The 23,048-nt window shown below is 26.2% G+C and overlaps 1 protein-coding gene across 1 annotated transcript; it reads right to left on the bottom strand.

The window, feature by feature from the left end:
• Positions 1-6,373: 6,373 nt before the first annotated feature.
• On the bottom strand, positions 6,374-10,563 carry LOC122498802. Its single transcript, XM_043606715.1, has 3 exons — positions 9,670-10,563; positions 9,404-9,583; positions 6,374-7,595 (listed from the first exon to the last, which is right to left on the bottom strand). The coding sequence occupies exons 1-3, from the start codon at positions 10,561-10,563 to the stop codon at positions 6,597-6,599; spliced, it is 2,073 nt and encodes a 690-aa protein (XP_043462650.1). The 3' UTR covers positions 6,374-6,596.
• Between the last annotated feature and the right edge of the window lie 12,485 nt (positions 10,564-23,048).

Consider the following 23,048-nt stretch of genomic DNA (forward strand, 5'->3'; position numbering starts at 1 on the left):
CTTTAAACTGATTTTTTATTTATTTATAAAAAAAATAATTTCTTTAAGAAGAAATTGCTTAAATTGTTACTTTAACATAAGTAACGTAGATCTAGAGCGCTGAGACGAAATTTTAATATTGATTTGACTAAAATGAAAAAATGTGTAGTTGTGGGTACCCGGGTACCCGAGTATGGACATAAGGGTTAAGGGAGGAAAATTTGGAGATGGATAATTTATTTAAACATATTCTATTAATTAATAAAACAAAAATAATCAAAATTGTTATTTAATAATTTTGGGTTTCAAGAAATTTCTATTTGCATGTGGAGACTAAGATAATGTATTCTAAGATTAAAATTCAAAATTTTGAGAGTTGATTTTTGTGTTTACTACTATCTTGTTTATGTAAAATATAGAAATTCTGAATATTTTAATTATGACGTAATTGTTACAGGACGTTACACCGGTAATTTGATATTAGGTAATGTTGTAATTCCAAAAAACTGAATGCCACTTATGTATAGAAAGCTGAACATTGACTACCTTTCAATCCCAAACTGACATAAAATCTCGAACATAAATAAGTATATAATATGGGCTTTGTCTATTCACAGCAAAGGGAGTTTCGAGCAACGACTCAAAATTTGGCAAAACCTTCCAAAAGTCGGGTATTCTTGAATATTCCCAGGGAATTAAGTCAGGATTATTTTCTAGATACTTGAAGTAGAACTTGAGAATAATTGGCATTCTAAGAAAGTCCAAACTAATGGATACGTCGGAAACATCAGTGATTCAAAGCTCCAAATTTGTGGTTAAATTAATTATCCAAAGAGACTTCTTTTTCATTCTTCTTCAAAATTGACGCGATTCTTTAATTACATAAAATAGAAAAGGAACTACACGAATTTCTTACAAGTAATTAAATCTAATTTTTTGAATGTTCGGAATCTCATCGAAATTTGTGAGTTGTAAGAATAATCAGTTTTTACAACTAATAATTATAATGAAGGGCCGAATCGAAGAACCGGCATTTCGCCGTCACTTTTGGTCGCCTGCGTGACTAATCCCCCAGCTGCGCAGGTGACTTGCGCATTGGCCAAGCGTCGGTTCTTCGATCCGGCCTCTCTTTTTCATTGCTTATTGTATAAAAGAATTTTTCTCTCTCTTGTCAGACTTGCGACTCATGCATACGCACGAACAGATATTATGTAAATCGAATTCTACTTTTCAAGAAAATATTCAAGTTTTAAAATTGCTTTATGAGAAAATCCAATCACCCCTTTATCGCGAAGAAAAAGTAATATTGGTTTTGAGATTATACATATTGAATTTGGAACAAACACAAAACGTGAGAAAACTATGTATATCCATATAAATATGATATTCTAACAAAACTTTCGCGTCATAGAAAAATAAGATTGCGAGTATTTTTCTGCTGAATTTCTCAAGTCTCAATAAAAAAAATTCTTTTCAAATCCATTTGTATATAAAATATTTATACTTACAATCATTGATTAAATTTTGACAAACAATAATGAGAATAAGAAATAATTTTTATTTTTCAAAATTCAATTATAAATAATGAAGTATTTAAAAATAAACTTTTGTAATTAAAAAATTTAAATAAAAAAGAGAAAAACAGGACGAAAAATCTATTTGAAAGTCTGTATATATTTCGGAGTACATACCTATGTATGTGTATATGATCAAATAATTTGAAGACATTTGAAAACATCATGCGCTACCATTTCGGGTTAAATCGGGCAATTTCAATGCGTTATTCAATTGAATTGGTGCTTGAGAATGCGCAACGTACCGACAGTATAAAAGTGTGCACTTGAATCTGTTTGTTCCATTCGAAGAGAACAGATAAGTGTATATAAGTGAAAAAGAAAAAGGGATGAAAGCTAAGGGACAACTTGAAAACGGACAAGGAGCTTATATACATATAGAAGCTCCTAGTAATCTCCGATTTTATCCGTTCTACAAAATACAGATATGAAATCTTTCAAAAATGAAGGAAAAAGACTTTCGGCCAAGGAAGGCCATTCAACTTGAAAATCACAATTCTATTTTTCAAAATGAACCTAAATTAAATGTAAAAATAAGCATCATCATTAGAGTGAATGCGGCTAAATCAATATCAATAAAAATATAAATTTGGAATTTAAAGTAGAGCGAAAAGAGGCAAAAATTTAATTGGTCACTTTTATAAAAGCCTTTAATTATTAAATTCCACAGTAAAGCTCAACGTAATCAAGATATTCAGTTTTTTTTTTATTCTCAATATCAGACTTCATCAAATCTAATCAAACAAGATCACTTTAATCAAGCGCCGTCAAGCTTTCGATATTTTGATTAGCCTGCGGCTGGTCTATTCTGCCGTCAGTCTTCTGCTATAATAAACCATGTGCGTTCCATGATAATTAAAATTGATGCGAAATGATCAATTTCATAAAAGGGGAAAACAAAATGACCGCTTATTATAATCAAGTTTATGTAATTATATCAAAAGTTTTGAGTTTATACGAAATTAAATTTTTAACTTGATAATTTCAAACTCGAAAACTCAGAAATAAAATTAATAATATATATAATGCACAATGTTATCCATCACTTAAAACGTAAATATACTACAAAAATAAAGTCTAATGTCCCAAAAAGTATTGAATCAAGAATATTATGCAGTCTGAGCCAAACGGTTTAATTGCTTCTATAATGAATAAAGAATTCATATTAGGGACTACAAAAACTTTTTTGATAACACCAAACATTTTTTTGAGTGTCACATTAGATACCTATTTTTGAAGCCCTCTCTTTGCTGAAGAAAATACCCTAAATTTGAATGAAAAATATTTATTTTGTTTATAGATATTGAGCTTTTTGTAGGTGGGACAAACCTTTCATGTCTCCGGGACATGCATGTCCCACTTAATAAAATGTATATTATTCTTATAAAAATCAACCAATTAATTTGCGGTAAACTTCTTTCTATTCCAAATAGCCGCTACTACAATTAAAAAAATAATAAATTACATAGTACGATTATAATTATTATAAACAATAGGTAAAATATTTATAAGAAAATAGCGAAATCTAATTTTTCAAAATTGTCTCAAATTCACTTAAAACTTCTTACTCAGGGGATTTCGGGGTCATTAATTACGAATCTAAAGTCAGATTAAAAAAATTTTTAAAATTCAAAATGCTAGACATTTTTTTTTAAATCTGCTCAAATTCGCTTGAAACTTGTTACTCGTGGCTTCTCGGAGTCACCATTTTGAATTTTTTTAAATCTGACTTCATATTCGTAATCAGCGACCCCGAAAACCCCCGAGTAACAAGTTTTATGCAAATTCGAGCAATTTTCAAAAAAAAAATGTCCGCCATATTGGATCCGCCATTTTGAATTTTGAAAATTTTGAAAATCTGACTTCAGATTCGTAATCAGCGACCCCAAAAACCCCGGAGTAATAAGTTTCAACAAAATTCAATCGCTGGGTTTCTCGGGGGCACCAAAAGGTTAATATAAAACAATATTAAATTATACTTCCATTTCTATCGCTTTTTAACATAAAATGTCTTTCCGTGCAAAAGGAAGAAAATTGACAATTGAATCTTATTATTTTTCTATTTAAGTTGTTAAAAGCAGCAATAATTGTATATTATTTATTATCGTTAAAAGATACAAAATTGTCCTGGTTCAATTCATTTTTTACAACGAGATAATTCCACGAAATACTTTCTGCAATAACATGTGACAGCCTATTTGTGAACAATTGTCTACTTTAATGTATATCGATCGTGGTTCTCAATAAACGTAATGAAAAACGAATGTATATTTACTATACATTTGCTCTGGCTAATATTTTAAAAATAGATTTCAAAAAGAAAATGCGACTTCAAAATTAATAAATTCTATATACTTTTTTTAAAAGAATTTATAATATAAAAAAATTAAATAAGGAATAAACATATTCTTCTAAACACATAACGCGATGAATTAATTTTTATTTGAATCACAATGTTTCTAAGGAGATCAAATTGAGACAAAAAACGAATTAAAATGTTGCTTCGCAACAATTTTGATTCGTTTTTTTTGTCTCAATTTGATATCCTTAGAAAAACTGTGATACTTTTTCAAAAACTGATTTTAAAACGAAAACTAACAACGAGATTAAATTTTTAATAAATGATGGCCCCTTTTGTGTCTCTGTATAGTAATGAAAACATTGATCTGTTTAATACGTAAATTTTAAAATAGAAAAATACTATAATTAATTATATTAAATCACAGAGATAAATTACTTTTATGCAGGCAACTAAAATTATTACACAGTGGTTTCAATTGCCTTATGCATCATATTTCATTGTAACATATATAGATTATATCTTTCTTAATCACTTCGTTTTAATGCCCTCTAATGGTGTCAAACCGTTGACTTGATATTTTTTCCAAATAAAAAGATGTTTTAGCTGAAATTTAATTTAAAATAAGATATAGAGGAGACTGACCTACAATAGTTAATACATTCCTACAGTGAATAATTGTAAATAAAAATTCTAGTATTCCTTTTTGCTAAATTAAGAGAAATCATTTAACATTTTACATTTCAAGCGAACTACAAATTTTTATCAGGGTTGCCACAAATATTTAATTTTATTTTTCCCTGACTTTTCCCTGATTTCCAGACAAAATTCTCACTTTTTCCCTGACCCTAAAAAATATTCTGATTAACTCTAAAAATTATTGGAAACTCAAAAAAAATGTTCTATTACATTTATTTACAAATTTCATTAATTGTAAAATTATTCAAAAACATCAATAACTAAATTTTTAAATAAGTATTTAATCATTATTATTTTTCCGTAGGAATTAAAATTCTTCAATACATTCAAATTCAAACCTTTTTGAAATTCAACAATTTATAAGAATATTATTGCAAAACATAAAGAAGGCGATCACTCCGAGTCTTCGACTCGGAGTGATCGCCTTCTTCATGTTTTGTTATAATTTAAATTACTATGAAATTTTTCAAAAAAAAATTTTATTATTTACAAAAAAAAAAAAATAAAAAAAAATTTATAACTTAGAATATTTCTAATCAAAAATCCTAATAAAATCCTCCGCAAGAATTAAATTATTTTTAAAAAGTAGTAAATTTTCTCAAAAAAATTCAATTATTTGAAAAAATTGTAATAAAATTCGTTGCAATAATTAAATTATTTTCATAAAATAATAAATCGATTATTCGGTAATTCATTTTTTAATTAATTTTGATAAGAAAATTCTAGAAGAATTCAATTATTTAAATTAAAAAATAAATAATTTATTGAATAGTTGAATGTTTGTTAAAATTGAATTTTCATATAAAGAATTTTATCAACAAATTTTTAAATAATTCAATTATTTTGACAAACTTTAATGAAATTTTCAAGAATAATTACATTTATCGAGGAATTTGATTAAAATATTGTATCAAAAATTAATTAAAATCCTGCGATGAGTTTTATTACTTATGAAAATAATTAAAACTTTTCCCAAAAATGTGATTAAAAATTTTTCTAAAATAATTGAATTTTAGTGAAGAATTTTATTATTTATAAAAATAATTGAATCCTTAAAAAGAACTTTGTTAATTTTTTTTTAATAATTGAATTCATGCGACGAATTTTATAAAAATCTATTTAAATAATTGATATTTTTCGAAAAATTTTATGAAATTTTGTATAATAATTGAACTCATGTAAAAATTTTATTATTTATGAAAATAATTGAATTATTTCAAAGAAATTTATTAAAAATTTTATAAATTATTGAATTCCTGTGAAATTTTAACAAGAATTTTATTCAAGTTTTTAAAAATAATTGAATTTTGAAGAAGAATTTTATTAATTATAACAATAATTGAAATTTTGACGAGAATTTTTAAAAAATTTTTTTAAATAATTGAATATTAAAGAATTTTATTATTTATAAAGATAATTTAAATTTTGACAAGAATTTTTTTTTAAATTTTTGAACATAATTGAATTTTTGCGAAGAATTTTATTCCTTTTGAAAATATGTAATTTAATTCTTCCAACGAATTTTATTTAAGTTTATAAAAATAATTGTAAAATCAAACGAACTTACCTAAGTGAAGTTCGATTTCAATTATATGAGTCTTCTCGTCCGAATAGGTCAAAAGATGTAGTAACGTTAGTTGCTCGGTCCATTCCACAGATTTTTAAAGTTTCGCGGTTTTTTGTTCCTTACTTACAATTCAGGTGGCGTGTCGACTCCTGCTTACTTCCTGTTCCGTTTTCCTCATTACTTTTAGAGTCTTGAACTCGCGACAGATAATTTTTATAAAGGGTTGGGTTATTTTATTTATTTTTGAGGGTGGGTTTGACCTATTCGGACGAGAAGACTCATATAATTGAAATCGAACTTCACTTAGGTAAGTTCGTTTGATTTTACAATTATATTTCGTCTTCTCGTCCTCTAGGTCAAAAGATGTAGACTTTCAGAGGATCTGTTGCGAGTTAAAAAAGAATTTTTTACCTTCGAAAGAACAAAACTTTATTTTTATTTTAGAACACTTTTGAGTCTGTTAACAAACTAAATAAACTTAAGTATTTAAAATACTTGTTGCAAACTGAGTAGGGTCCTTTAGTGGACAATTATAGAAACGTGCAAATACTTCTGAGGACGGTGTCCATCCAGCGGCCTTTCTGATCTCCTCTACATTGACTCCACTCCTTAACGCTGCGGATGTAGAGGCATGACGGGTACTATGCGATGTGAATACTTGTGTATCAATACCCGCTTCCTCCAACGTCTCTTTTATCCATCTGCTGATGGTCTGGCTGCACGCTGCTCTATGAGGCTTCTTGAAACTTATAAACATCCTTTTTTCCCCTCTTGGCCTGATAGTCTCCGTCAGTTTTAAATAATCTTTCAATGTTTGACCTACACAAAGTAAGGCATCTTTCTCGAAAAAGGGAATGTTTAACAATGGTTGCATTTTATTTATCCCCGATGTCTTAATTCTTTCCGGTACTGTGATTTGAATATATTTCTCTGTTTCAATTATATTATTTATATCGATTTTGCTTAAAGTTTGCACCCTTTGTGCAGTGACTAGAGCTAATAAGGTCACTAACTTTTTTGTTAATTGTTTTTGGTCTAGCTTATCGTTTGAGCCTAGCGAAGAAATAAATTTCAGTACCGGAGACGGATCCCAAATGTAGTCGTATCTGGGTTTCTGCGGTTTTAAATTTGAAACTCCTCTAAAAAATCGTTTTATCTCTAGATTATTCGTGATATCTGCCTTCACAATCAACGAAATTGCCGCTCTATAGTTGTTTAAGGTTCCATAGGAAGCATCTTCTTGAAAATTGCTTGTTAAAAACTCGATTATCTTTGATTCCGTCGCATCGAAAATATGAAGCTGGTGATCTCTGCAAAATTCCCACCAATTCCTTATCGGCTTTTCGTACTGTTTAAGCGTTGCGTCAGCTAGAGAAGCCAAAGTTATTTCTTGGGCATCCTTCGGGATTCCTTTTGCAGCAAACGCCCTCCGTATAACCTCCCTACCACCAGGGAAAGGTTCATGGGATATTCCTTCCTGAAGGGAGAAATTAATAAATTGTTAATATTGTTAAAATAAATTGGTTCTGAAATCGTTAAACGATAAAATAGGGGAAACCATGGTTGGGTTGGCCAATTCGGAACAATCAGAACACCTTCAGCTTTATCTTCTATAATTTTTCGTAATACTTTCGGAATGAGCGCGAAGGGCGGAAAAGCATAAAAATACCAATCTTCCCAGCAATAAGTGAATGCATCAACACCTATTGCTTTTGGATCTGGGTACCACGAGATAAATTTTTTACATTTAAAGTTAATATTTGATGCGAATAAATCTATATCAAATTTTCCAAAAACTTGAATAATTTCTCGAAAAACTTTATCATTTAATTCCCATTCGGTGTCTTCAGAAATTTTTCTCGATTCACAATCAGCTTCTTTATTCTCGCTAGACGGAATATATGAAGCCTTGATCCATATATTTCGTCTTTCACACCACTGCCATATTTCTCTACATAATTTACTCAATTTAGGATATTTTACACTACCCATTTTATTCACATAAGCAATGGCTGTGGTGTTGTCGATTCTTAATAATATTTCCACCGAATTTAAGTTTTTCGCAAAACATTTTAGACCATAAAAAGAAGCTTTTAATTCTAATAAATTTATGTGTTCATTTTTCTCATTATTATCCCACCAACCATGAGATTTTTTGCCGTTGCATGAAATTCCCCATCCTGATAACGAGGCATCTGAGAAAATTTCTAGTGCAAATCTATTTTTTCTAATAGGGTTTGTTGCAATTTTAACTTGTCTAATCCACCATTCTACATCTTGCATTGCCTCTTCCGATAGTACCATACATTTATCAAAATTACCCTTCGAATTTTCCAAGGCTAAGTATTTATTCCTTTCTAATATTTTTGTATATAAAACTCCGTATTTTATTGCAGGGCAAGCTGAAATTAACAAACCTAAACATTTTGCTACATTTCTAATTTTTGGTTTACTATTTGCCTTTAATTCTACTAATTCTTTAATAATTTTTTCCCTTTTCTTTTGTGTTAATTCAACCTGTTGTTCTTCTGAATTAAAATTAAAACCCAAAAACTTGCATCTTTTTGATGGTTTTAATGAGCACTTTTCTAAATTTAATATAAAACCAAGAGATTCTAAAAACTTTCTAGTTTTTTGTATGTCATCAATACATTCATCATAAGAATTGCTAATTATCAATATATCGTCTAAATAAATGACCAAAACTATACCTTCTTCTCTTAAATAATGCACGACAGGTTTAGTTAACTTTGTAAAAAGGTATGGTGCTACGCACAAGCCAAATGGTATGCATGTAAACTCGTACAATTTTTCATCAAATTCAAATCTTAAATATTTTCTAAAATCTCTATCTACCGGGACAAGAAAATAAGCATCTTTTAAGTCTATGCTAGCCATAAAACAATTTTTAAACATTAATGACTCTACTATTTTTCTATCCTCCAACTTAAAATGTGGCGGATCAATGAAAACATTTAACTTCTTTAAATTGAGAATAAACCTTTTTAAATTATTTGGTTTCGGAACTAAAAAATAGGACGACAAAAATTGATTTTTACAGGGTTTACACAACACTACTGCCTTTTTCTCTAGTAAAATATTTACTGCATGAGAAATATCCTGAAATTCTTCAGTTGAAAACTTTGGCAAGATTGGTGGATTAACTTGCTCGACCTCTTTGAAAAAAGGAATTTTATATCCTTGCACTGTTTGCAGGATAAATTTGTCAGAGGTGATGCACTTCCAATCATTATAAAAAAGTTTTAAACGACCTGGTGTACTTACGCTTAACGTCGCATCGGCCGGTTGTTGTATTGGCGATAATTCGATTTGCCCCTGTCCATGCCCCCCCGTTGATTCCTGTTGAACGGAGTCCTCCTGGAGGGGCCCTGGTAGTTTAAATGACCGGTGACAGTTTTTGGACGGCTTGTTGTTGATGACTGCGATGGATACTTCTTGGTTGACCTTTCAACCGACTGAAAAGCCTTTACTTTCTCGGAGAAATCTTTACCAAATAAAAATTCGTCGATTTTACTTTCATTCGCTATTGCTTTTTCAGCAGAATTAAAACCTGACATAATAAAATATTTTCTCGACGTCGACATTGTATGGTAAAGATCTGTGAGAATACGAGCAGCATCACTGAACAGAGCAATTTGTCCTTGGTCTTCTTTTTCATCTTTCAGGTTAACCATTTCTGTCAACACTGTACCTAACACCGAAATACCCTTGCCAAGTTGATTCTGAGCTAACATTTGATACGCATCTCTTTTAATTGAAATAGTGCTCATCGTAGATTGGACATGTGGTCCTAGTTTAGGAGCCTGAAGCATAGAGCAATTTTCTGCTGGTGAATATTTTTTTAAAATTTCCTCTTTTTTGTCTTTAGGTAATCCGTTCTGCAAAATGTCTGTCCATCGGTCCACTATTGCTCGATGGATCTGAGGTCCTACACAAGTATTTTTGGCAGGGTCTTCTCCTAATAATGCGAGAATCGAATCTTTCAATTCATTATTGGTTCCTTTATCACTTTTAGAGACCTGACTAGAGCGCGGCATTTCTCTAGGACGATACTCAACGCTCTCTCTGTCCTTCTCTGAAAAGCTTTTATTTTCAAGATGGCTGCCTTCTCTGCTTCTCGAGCGACTTTGAGAATTCTGAGAATTCTGACTACAACGTGGCGAACTTCTACGAGCTAGCTCACCGTTGTCTCTATCAGAGGTTACACTCGATCTTGAGAAATAACGATGATCCTTTCGACGCCTTTTCCTATCTTCTTCTCCATAAGATGAATCACGAGAACGTGATCGACGCCTCTTTTTCAATTTTCTTTTTAACTTATCTATCTCTTTCCACAACACTTTATTTTCACGCTTTGATTTTTTCTTTTTTCTCCGTTTATCAACACTCGAATAACTCGAGTTACTTTCGTCGGATGAATTCATTTTCACTTGATTTTCTTTGATTCTTTACAATTCACAATGTGGCGTGGACCGCACAGAAAAACGTAATGAGGAAAACGGAACAGGAAGTAAGCAGGAGTCGACACGCCACCTGAATTGTAAGTAAGGAACAAAAAACCGCGAAACTTTAAAAATCTGTGGAATGGACCGAGCAACTAACGTTACTACATCTTTTGACCTAGAGGACGAGAAGACGAAATATAATTGAATTTCGTTGAAGAATTTTACTATTTCTAAAAATAATTGAATTCTTGAAAAAAACTTTGTTAAATTATTTTTTTTAAATAATTGAATTCCTGCGACGAATTTTATAAAATTCTTTTTATATAATTGATAATTTCCGAAAAATTTTTTGAAATTTTTTATATTAAATAATTGAATTCCTGTGAAAATTTTATTATTTATGAAAATAATTGATTTATTTCGAAGAAATTAATTAAAAATCTTATAAATTATTGAATTGCTGTGAAATCTTGCCAAGAATTTTATTAAAGTTTTTAAAAATAATTGAATTTCGTAGAAGAATTGTGTTATTTATAAAGATATAAATTGAAATTTTGACGAGAATTTTTAAAAAAATTTTGAACATAATTGAATTTTGGAGATTTTTATTATTTTTAAAGATATAATTGAAATGACCAGAATTTTGTTTAATTTTCAAAAATAATTGAATTTCTGCGAAAAATTTTATTACTTTTGAAAATAATTGAATTTCCGGAATTATTTGTAACTTTTCCAAAATTTAATTTTTTTTAGTATTTTTAACTAAAATTCTTTTATTAATCTAGAATTTATGAAAATTATAAAAATGATTCATTAAATAATTTATAAGTCATAATTTTATGATAGTTCTTGTAAAATTAAGTTATTTAAAAAGAAATTATTGTCTGAAATAGAAAAAATTCAAGGTTTTGTATTAAAATTCGTGGTAATTTCATAGTTTACGAGGCAAACAAAAAAACATCAAAATTCAGAGTTTTTTCATGAATTTTTAAAATTCAATTTTTTCCAGTACTTTTACTAAAAATCCCTGACTTTTCTCTGACTTCCAAGACCTGTGGCAACCCTGTTTATTATCTGTAGTAAAAATAAAGAAAAAATTTAATTTTTATAAGAAGGAAACTATATTTCTAACAAACAAAAATTTAACTTTATTAAACTAACTATAAACTGAAAATTTATTAACCAATTTTCTACTTGCGGTCATGAAATTGTTATATTCATTCATTTTTTTCATCCCTGTTATACTCTTTGTATATTGCAATCACAACTGACTTGAATAGGGAACGTTCTGTTTACAGAAATGCAATATCCTTTGACGTGAGCCTACAAGTGATGTCTATTTACGATATAATAGACCGGCTACTCACTTCATATTTAGGCTAATATTTGCCAAGTTTCAAGAAAAGATATTAAGAAATATTAAGAAACTAAACAAATCTTAGCTCATAATAAACATTTTACGATTTATATCTTCTTATATAAGAATATAATGAGACCTAAATTTATTAATAATCTAAATTAAAAAAATTAAAAATACTTTTTATAAATATTTTTATTTTTACTCGCGAAATCTGCTCTACTTATTGTTATTTTCAAGATAATAAATATTTTGTGTAATCCGGAGAGTATTCTGCAAGAAAACACTAGTTGAATTTTAATGCGTATAGCGCGCACTTGAAGTATTTTCCACTCCCTTTACTTGTCATGTACTAGAATTTCAAGCGAGTAGTTTACATTAAAATTTAAATACTTATGTATATTTCTCAAGTCTACTATTATAGTATAGCTGTTTATTAATTTTCCATTTTTTAACATTTTACTCTTTATTTTTAAGAAATATTACGGACCAATAACTACAATATAATTCCGCCTGAAAGTTAGAGAAGTGCCTTTTAACCAAACTTAAGCATTATTTCGAGAAATAATAACTTAAGATAAAATTATTAAAAATGAAATATTTAGAAACGTACATATTGAGATTTTACTATGAAGGAATTTCTAGATATAAAGGAAGGAATTCATTATGAAACGCAAGGACCTATATATCTTTTATTGATTGTGCATTATCGAAGGATTTAAATAATCCTAAACTATTTAAAATATGTATATTTATATATTATATATATATATATAAAAGGGAAGATTTCGAAATAATCGTTTTTCCCTCTTCTAGAATAAGAGTTTAGTCTGCATAAAGTATATTTCTCGAATAAAGAAACGAACCCTGGGGGCAATCTCAACTGTTCCTGAGTAAACAGTAAATTCATTTCGATCAGTGCGAGAGAGAGAGAGAAAGGAGGGCGCAGATCGCGCATCATTTTCAACAGACTTTTATTCTGCGAACTCATTTTTACGCATATATGTATGTATACACTTTCAAATGTATATATGGGAAAACTCTACCCTTGAGAGTTACTCCGCAAGGGATTAATTGCATTTGCGAGCCTTCTTTTATCTCTTTTCTAAAGCTTCCGCATTACGGTTCGAGCTCATCATGCTTTTCTTTTTTCGCTGGTTTTTCGACCGGTGCAACATTCAACCTACTTTTTTTACGTTCAGTTATTTTCTCCAAAAAAACCTTGAATATTCCTGGCGATGTGCAAATTGCTAAACTTGTCCCAATCATGACTCATTCTAAATTAAATATCTGACATCAACAAAAATACATTTTCCACTGCTAAATTTAAATCAGTGAAATTTAGATGAATTAGTGCGTTATAATCCACTTTTTGTTATTTTGAACAACTATTGTAGTTGGGCTAAAGAAACAAAAATGTCCAATTGATTTCATTGTAGGTACTGATCAGTTCTGAAATCAATGCTGCACACTTGTGAGAAAGAATCGCTTTATCTAGTTTAATTTATCGCAATTTGAAAATTACCATTTTTCGCATAAAATAAGCTCTCTCTCCGACCACTGTGAATCACATCAATTTCGCCTGTCGCGAGCATAAAATATTATGATGAACGAGAACATTATTTGTTACCGCATAAACCTACCACACTAACGGCAAGTAATTCCATTCATTTGCTTGGTCGGTAGAGCCATTGCACTACAATGCCCCCTGCATTAAATTTCGTGGTCCACCTTATACTTGTTAGTCTTAATTTGGTGTTCAACTCGTCGTTATCCTTTAGTAATTAAGCGTTACCCCTTTTATAAAAGTCTCATATTCAGCTGTATCATGAACTCATACTTAATTGCTATACCAGAAATTACAACAAGCATAAGAATTTATAGACTTCTGCTAGTAAGCAGTATCCCCAAATCTTATTTCACCAAGTGCCTACCTATTGCTAACGTTAGTTTTAAAGATATACAATATTGTATAAATTTTTTTTTTAAAATTGGATTCAAAAACTTATTTTAAATGTATGCTGAAGAACACTTTTGAAATCATTTGTAAAAGTATATAAACATAAGGAACCCAATACCGAGGCCTGTGGGACGCCTATTCCAATAGGACACCATTCAGATTTTTACCATTCTGTCCATAAACAGACTGCCTTCTACAAGACAAATAGGATGCAAACCAACAGACGCTGACAAACCACAAGAATTCAATTTTATTAACAAAAAAGTATAAAGAACCATGTCAAAACCCTTGCTAAAATCAAAATAATAATTCTAGTTACTTTCCTATTACCAACAGCATCAGGTATGTCATCAGTAATCCTAAGTAAAAGTGTTTGAGTATTTAATCCATTTCTATAGCCGCAGATTGAAATGGATCCAAAATATTATTAGACTCTATACATATTTATATAGTACAAACAAAAATTCCAACCATCTCGTATGTCAAGATTTGCCGCATCACTTTTTTCAGTGTAATTATGTATATTAATTAATTAACCTAATGTGTTGAACTTAATGAGTCCTAAATTTTCCTTCAAGATTCATTTCTAACATTATTATTATTTATAATTATCGTTGTAATTACAACAGACACGTATTTTAATAAAAATTTTACCGACCACTGCCTTGACACAAAAATATTCAATTTGAAACAATACTCTCGACGCTTTTAATTATTTGAAAATAGAAAATAAATTCCAGTTAGTAGCTAAAGAACTCAACAAAAGCATGTCAGTAGTAACGGGTGTACTGGTCAGACGGGAAGGCTAAGTAGAAGAAACCGTCAGACAGCCCATCGTCTTATCCGACAGTTTGTTCTACTTATTTTCCCTCAGAAAGGACGTCTGAATTTTCTTCAATTTTCGTTCAACAAAACATAATTCTCACTTTAACAAAACTCCAATAAAAAAAATCAATTTCCATTTTTACTAATTCCATATAGAAAATTATTGTTTAACTATTTTTTTTATTGAAAATTTATCATCCGAAAAAGTGAAAGAATACGTAAACGATACGAAATTAGATATTGTAAAAAATATATTATTTTCCTTTATAGAGGACATTCTACTAAATTTTTAAAATTTTTTATAGGGTAAATGTACCGAAAAAGAAAAAAGATCCAAAATGGCGAATTATAAAAATTCAAATTGGAGTATCTTTAACATCTGTCTTTTTCGAAAAAAACATTCTAATGAATATACTTTTAACGTCTTGAATTAAGATATTTCTTTTATAGCAGTGTATAAGTTCTCGATTTCTACCTCAAAAAATGTACACACTATTGTTTTTTTATAATAAAAAAATTGTAGCAAAAACTGAAAAAATCGCGAAAAAAATTTCAAAATTCACAACCTCTGGAGATATATATACTGTGTATATATACTAAGAGCTTACAACCGGAGGGAAAATCAATATTTCCGTGAAGAGACAAACATAATAACAATAAAAAAAACACTTGCATAGTCGTATAATGAAAATAAAACGAATTTCAACAATTGAAATAAATTGTATTTAATACAGGTTGTAACTAATAAACTCAAAAATTAAAATCAAATCTCATACCAAATCACTAATTAAGATCAAACCCAAACAAAAGTTGCTAGACTATACTGACATGCAAGTATTCCTTCTTTACTTCGCCAGTATTGTGAAGATAATAATGGCTGATTAAAAATTAAAAATAATTTATATTTAATTTTTTTTTTTCCATTGAAATTAAGATGTTCAAAAATTTCAAATTCAAACCTTTTCAAATTGAACAACTCATAAGAATATTATTATAAAACATGAAGAAATGGATCACTCCGAGTCTTCGACTCGGAGTGATCCGTTTCTTTATGTTTTATAATAATTAAAGATGACCGACTGACAAAATCATTATTTTATTATTACAAGAATATTGTGACTGTAATTTCTTCAAAATTATTTCTATCATTTCAATTTAATTAACATTTTCTAGAATTTTTAACTAAAATTCTACTTTAAATCAATAACATCAATTATTATTCAATTAAACTTTTTCAAAAAAATTAATTCTACATAATTGTTAGTTAAAAGTACGAAAAATAATAATTTAATTCTACGAGAAATCAATTATTTAAATACAAAAATAAATAATATTGAATGTTTCTTAAAATTTAATTTTTACGAAGAATTGTATTAACAACTTTTGAAAATATTTTATTTCTTTTAAGGAATTTAATTAAAATTTTAATAAAATTTATTATATTAAAGAATTTTATAACAATTTTTGAAAATAATTGAAAACTTTTTGAAGAATTTTATTAAATTTTTGAAAAATAATTGAATTCCTGAGAAGAATTTAAATAATAATTTTTGAAAACAATTGAATTCATGAGAAGAATTTTATTAAAATTTTTGAAAATAATTGACTTTTTGAGAAGAATTTAAAAAAAAATTTGACAATAATTTAATTCTTGAGAAGAATTCCCCTATTAATTTATAAAGATAATTTAATTCTTGACGAGAATTTTTAAAAAATTTTGAAAATAATTTAAATTTTGCAAAGTATTTTATTACTTTTCAAAAGAATTGAATTCTTGTAATGAATTTTCATATTTATCAAAATAATTGAATTTTGGAAAAGAATTTTATTAAAATTCATTAGAATAATTGATTTTATGGGAAGAATTTATGCGATCTTGTTGTTTATCAAGCTAATTGAATTCTTTTGCAAAATTACTTAAAAATTTTTTAAAATAATTGATTTTCTACGACGAATTAAATGTTATTTATGAAAATATTTGAATTATTGCAACGAATTTTATTGTTTTATTGAATAATTAAATGTTTCTTAAAATTGAATTCTTTCCTCAAGTTTTAATAAAATTTTTAATAATAATTGCATTTTTCAAGGAATTTATTTAAAATTGTATTAAAAATATTTGAAATTCTGCGATGATTCAATTAAAAATAAAAATTGAATTCGTAAATGAAATTTTATTATTTATGAAAATAATTGAATCTTTTCGTAGAATTGTATATCAAAAAGTTTTTTCTATAATTAAATCTGTAGAGAAATTTTATGAAAATAGTAAATACATTGAAAATCATTTAATTGCAAAAAACTTTCGAAAGTAATTGAACTTTTGCAAAGATTTTTATCAATTTTTGAAAATAATTGAATTTTTGACGAAAAATTTTGCTATTTGTAAAGATAATTGAATTCTTGACAAGATATTCGTGGAAATTTTTAAAAATAATTGAATTTCTTCGATGAATTTTATTACTTTTGAAAATAATTGAATTCTTGGGGTGAATATTGTCTTTTAAAAATAATATAGGTCATAACAAGTTTGTGCAGATTATAAAAATTTAAAATACAACCAACTTCTAAACATAATTGAGACTTTACTTCACCAAAAATACTAATCTTACAAATTTTATAAATTTCATGAGAAAAATTTCATCGATCATATAAATTTCATTCAAGATTTGAAACTTTCAAAACAAAAGTTTCCAATTGAAAGTTTCAACGGCACTTTGCTAAATTTGGTGTAAATTCATGATTAAAAGATAAAAGAAAAAATAGAGGAAATTTTCAAAATAGGGTACGTTTAGGGGCCAAAATTAAAAAAAAGGGGACTTTTAGGGAAATAGAGGACAGACTGTGAAGCCTGTTAGATTCATAATCAGAGACCCCAGAAACCACCGAGTAAATAAACATAATGATGGCTCAACTTACCCCATTCCACTCTAATTATTTTATAAATACATTTTTTTTATTATCCATAATACTATAGTACTTGGTAAAAATTAATTTAAAAAAATTATTAAAATTTGTAAATAGAACACGAAGAAATAACTGTTCAACAATAGATTTGGTTATGCAAGTTATAAAAGAAGATTTTCGCGGAGCAATAATTGTCAATTAAAGAAGGATTTATTAACAATATAAAGTGTAAGAAAAGCTTTCCCCTATTAAATTTTATCCCTCCTCGTTCGCAGCATTGATAATAAGCGAAGGAGTAGCAGTAATGTATGTATGTATATATATTTAAGAAAAGAGAAGAAAAAGAAGTGTTGAATTTTCATTTTTAAAATTATAATTTCCCGATCATGCCATCAGCGTGAGTATACTTTGTAATCGATATAAAGACGTCTTATTCCCTTAAATTGCATTTGAATAAAGCAATTTGTGCACGGACCGTAATCTAATTCAGCCTCATAGCTAGTTTTCAGTGCGCGAAAGCACCGATAAATCAACCAGTTGTGCAGCATCGGCCTAGCACGCCCCTACGATGTAGTCAGATGGGTTAATTTCATTGCCAGTCTGGGTTTTAAGCGGCAAAAAACTTTTACGGCTCTGTCTCAACTAAAAGAATACGTGCTCGGATTTTAGGGTGACAATAATTTTAAATTCGACACCCCCTCATCAACCTCCCGCATTTTCTTCACATTTTCTTTTGCCTTTCTTTAAAAGAATAACAGAGGAATGAAAATTATCTCCTTTATTCAATTACAATCAACATAATGTCTATATTTTCGCAAAAACACTCTAATGGAATATTGACTTTACACTGACAAATTATACTTAATTGAAATATAAAAATAATTTTTAATTTTTTTTTTTTTTGGACAATGAAAGTCAGTTTATAAGCTTAATCAAAATATAAAACATCTACTGTTTTAAATTAAATTGTTTTAATTTGGAATTCCAATTCCATTACAAAGACAATTTAACAACAATATGATTTAATTCGAAAATATATTCTGTTTTGGTTTAAATTAAAAAATAAGTATAAAAATGTTGTTTGATTGTAACTTAAAAGTTGATTTTAAATAATTTAAAAAATAATAATAAATAATATAATATTTAAAAAATAATAATTTAATTTAATTTTTTTCTTCAGCTTCCACGTCTTGAACATGTTTAAAATAAATTTCTACGCTTTCTAGCAAAACAATTTAACTTTCGGTACCAACCATTATTCAGAAATATTTTTTTAAGTTTTCATAGAATTTTCATAAAACTAAATATTTAATTTAATTATTTAATTAATCAAAATTGAATAATTTTGATAAATAAATATTTAAATACTTCTTATTTATCTTTTTTCACGGAAAATAAAATTAAAAAAATTTCAACTTATTCCGAAATTTGTTTAATAATTCTTAAAAATTACAATTATAACCCTTCCAAAATTCAATTATTTTCTACAATTTTTAACTGTCCATTTTTCTTTTTAAAGATATTAAATTTTATATATAATAAAATTAATTAAAATTCTTAAAATTAATTTTTTTAAAATTATTAAAAAATTTTTTTAAAATAATTTATGTAAGACAATATATTTTTACAATTAAATACAATAATTAAAAATGTCCAAAAAATTGAAATTTGGTCAAATCTTTTAAAAAATAATTGAAACTTAGTAAAATCTTTGAAAAATAATTGAAATTTGATGAAATCTTTGAAAAATAAATAAGTTTTTAAAAATTTAAAAAAAAATCAAATTTTTGAAGAATTTTAATTATATATATGATTTCTTCAAAATTTTAATAAGTCTGAAAAAGTAAATTTTAAAAAATTTTAATTTACTTTATTCAAAAGTATAGTTGAATCTTAAAAAATTATGATAAAACAATTCTAGGAATTAATTTTTTTTGACTTATTTCAATTAAAAATTTTGAATATGATTATTTTCTCAAAAATGTTAAAAATAATTCTAAAAAATGTTAATGTTTGTACATAGGTATTATTTTTTGTACAGCTATGTCTTTGAATTTTCGGAAATAAATAGGTAATCAAAAATATTGTAAATAATTAAATTTTAAAAAATTAGAGTAAAAAAAATTCTTAGAAACTTTTTTCAAAAATATTTTAATATAATTTTTAGATGCTAATTTTCATTTTTATTAAATTTACATTTGAAGAATTTTCATTAAAATTTTTGAGAATTCAATTATTTCCAAAATTTTCAATTAAAATTCTTTAAAAGTTAATTTTTAAAAATTGTAATAAAATACTTCAATTAAATTTTACAAAATTTAATAGAAATACTTTTGTCCTCTTTTGAAGTTTTTTTTTCTCAAAACGTATGAAAAGTTTGATCTCAATATGTAAAGTCTATATGTATATGGTTGGAATAATTTAGTTTTGCATCTAAATAAAAGAAATACAAAATTTATTCGAGACATTTCGTAAACGTAAAAGGAAATATTTCAATTTTATTGTAAAATTTAATTAACCAAAAATTACAACCATATCCTAATACATACATATATGAATATCGAAATAAAAATTTTGAAATCAATTAACAAATCTTTGACATCTGTCCTTGAATATTTCATTTATAATATAATTCAATTTATTTTAAAATTCAGTTTATTCTACTCTATAAAAATAAAAAGATATTCTAAATTTAATAATAACAAAATTATGAATGCAATCATTTTATTATTTAAGAATTAATTTAACAATACATTCCAAATTCAAAAATATACATTTATAAAATATTCTCAAATATATAAATAAATAAAAGTAAATAAATATATTCATAAAATTCGAAGAATAATATGAAATTTAAAATACAGTTTTCTTCTTATGAAAGGAATATTAACAATAAATTGCAATTTATTTATATTTTTTATTAGTTTTCTCCCTTATATTCCATTTTATTATTTTCTTATCTACTTTAATTTTTAGATTTTAATTTTATTCTCCCTTAATAAATAATTTCTGTTTAATAAATATATATGTCAATTAATAAACTGTTTTTCATTTCTCAGCGTTTTGATTTTTTTATTCAAAAACAACATGATCTATAATAGTATATAAAAATAGTAATGCATCTAAAAATTTGACTATACATAAAAATGCAAATACGGATGTAATATCTAAAAAGCGAGAATCGAAATTCACATAATATGTTGATAATAATAATAATAAAAGAAGGTAGTTATAAAGGCAGGTGAGACAGCTTTCTAGGGAAACATCGCTAAACACCGAGCAGCCAAAATGGAAAGCAGATTTCAAGAGATACTTTTGTATAAAAAATGTGTTCAATCCAAGTTTTATTACATGACTGATTTTAAAAAAATGATAAAAAAAGAAGTTTCCTAGGAAAATAAAGCTTTTAAAAAAAAAGTTTCAATACCATTTTTATAAAACTGCGTTCTATGTAAAATGTTATTGAGAATAAAATAAAAGATTTTATTTCAAGGAAAACAAATTTTTTTGACGCGAAAAAAGAAAATTATTTTTAAAGAATCAATATAATTAAATGTTATAATTTCAGATATAAAAAATAATATTGTTTAATATCCATAAAGAAAAAATTAATTTCTTTTTTCTCCAAAATAAAAACAGAAAACAAACAGCAGAATCGATTTTTAAAGCAGATACGCAACAATCGTCTCGCTGCAATTTGCTTATAAAATATTTTCTATATTTCTGAATTTTTCTGTTTTTGAAAAATATAATTTTTATTTAGATTAAAATCAAAATCAAATAATTTATCATTCAAAAAATATATTTAATAAATAACATTCAAATTCAAAATAATGGAAATTTTATATTCTCTAAATTTTAATTAGTAAAAATGTTTACTATTGTACTTTGAAGTAGTGACTAACTTTTTGCTTTTAAATTAATAAATTTTACTAATAAGTAATAACTTCTAACTAATTTATTACTTTTTGGTTTTGAATTTGAAAATTTTACTAGTAAATAGTCATTTACTAAATTATTTGTAAAATTTATTGACTGACTGACTTTTTCTTTCGAATTAGTAAATTTTACTAATAAATAGTAATTTATACTAATTTTTAATTTATAAGTAAAATTTACTGATTTAAAAGCAAAAAGTCAGTCATTAATTCAAATCAGTCAATATTTTTACTAATTCATATTTAGAAAGTATGCAAATGAATATTTAAATAAAAATAACTATACATATATTTTAATAACAATTATACGAATACATGTTTTGCACAATTAAAAAATACCACATTATTGACAATTAACTTATTATTCCAAGAAAAATTAACTTTCCAAAGAAGTAATTAATTTGCAATACATAATTTTTAAATTTCTTTTGAATTCTTGAAACATTTACAAAATGCAAATTTCAAACAGTAGTTTTTAATTATATTAATGTATAATATAATTAAAAAAAAATTTCCATAAATTATATCTTTCAAAAGAATTAAATTGAAAATGGAAAAAAAATTAAATCGTTAATGAATTAAAAAAATAAAATCATTAACGAATCAAAAAAAAAGAGAGAGAAAATCATTAACAGGGTTGCAAAAAAATTAAATTTTGATTTTTCCTGATTTCCAGACAAAATTTTGACTTTTTCTCTGACAATAAAAAAATATTCTGATTCACTCTCAAAATTATTAGATACTCAAAAAAATGTTTTATTACATTTATTTACAAATTTCTTTCATTGTAAAATTATTCGAAAACATCAATAACTTCATTTTTCAATAAATATTTTATCATTATTATTTTTTCATCAGAATTAAGATTTTCAATAATTTCAAATTCAAACCTTTTTGAAATTCAATAACTTATAATAATTAAAGAAGACCTAATTCAATTATTATTTTCTAGAATTTTTAACTAGAATGCTTCTTTGAATCAATTTTTTTTTATAATTTTTGAAAAAGTTCAATTTTCAAATCCATTTGTTTACATTTCAATTTTACGAAATTTCGATTATTCGGAAATTCTTTAATTAAATATATATTAAAAAAAAAGTTTAAATAATTTTTTAAAAATTCAATAAAACTTTTTTAAAAAAAATTTATTTTACAAAATTGTTAGTTCAAAGTGTGAAAAATGAAGATTTTCAAAGATTTGAATTTGAAACCTTATCAAAATTCAATTATTTCTAAAAACTCATGCTTATAATGCTTTTAATATTCAATTTTTATCTAAAATTTTAACAGAAATTCATTTTTAAATCAATTTTAATTAGAAAATTCTACGAGAATTAAATTATTTAAATAGAAAATTAAATAATTTATTGAATAGTTGAATGTTTCTTAAAATTGAATTTTCAGGAAGAATTTTATAAACAAATTTTTAAATGGAATTCTTTCGTCGAATTTTAATAAAAATTTTAAGAATAATTAC

This window comes from Leptopilina heterotoma, unplaced genomic scaffold (genome assembly GCF_015476425.1).
Source record: "Leptopilina heterotoma isolate Lh14 unplaced genomic scaffold, ASM1547642v1 Lhet_16, whole genome shotgun sequence".
In the NCBI taxonomy this organism is placed as follows: domain Eukaryota; kingdom Metazoa; phylum Arthropoda; class Insecta; order Hymenoptera; family Figitidae; genus Leptopilina; species Leptopilina heterotoma.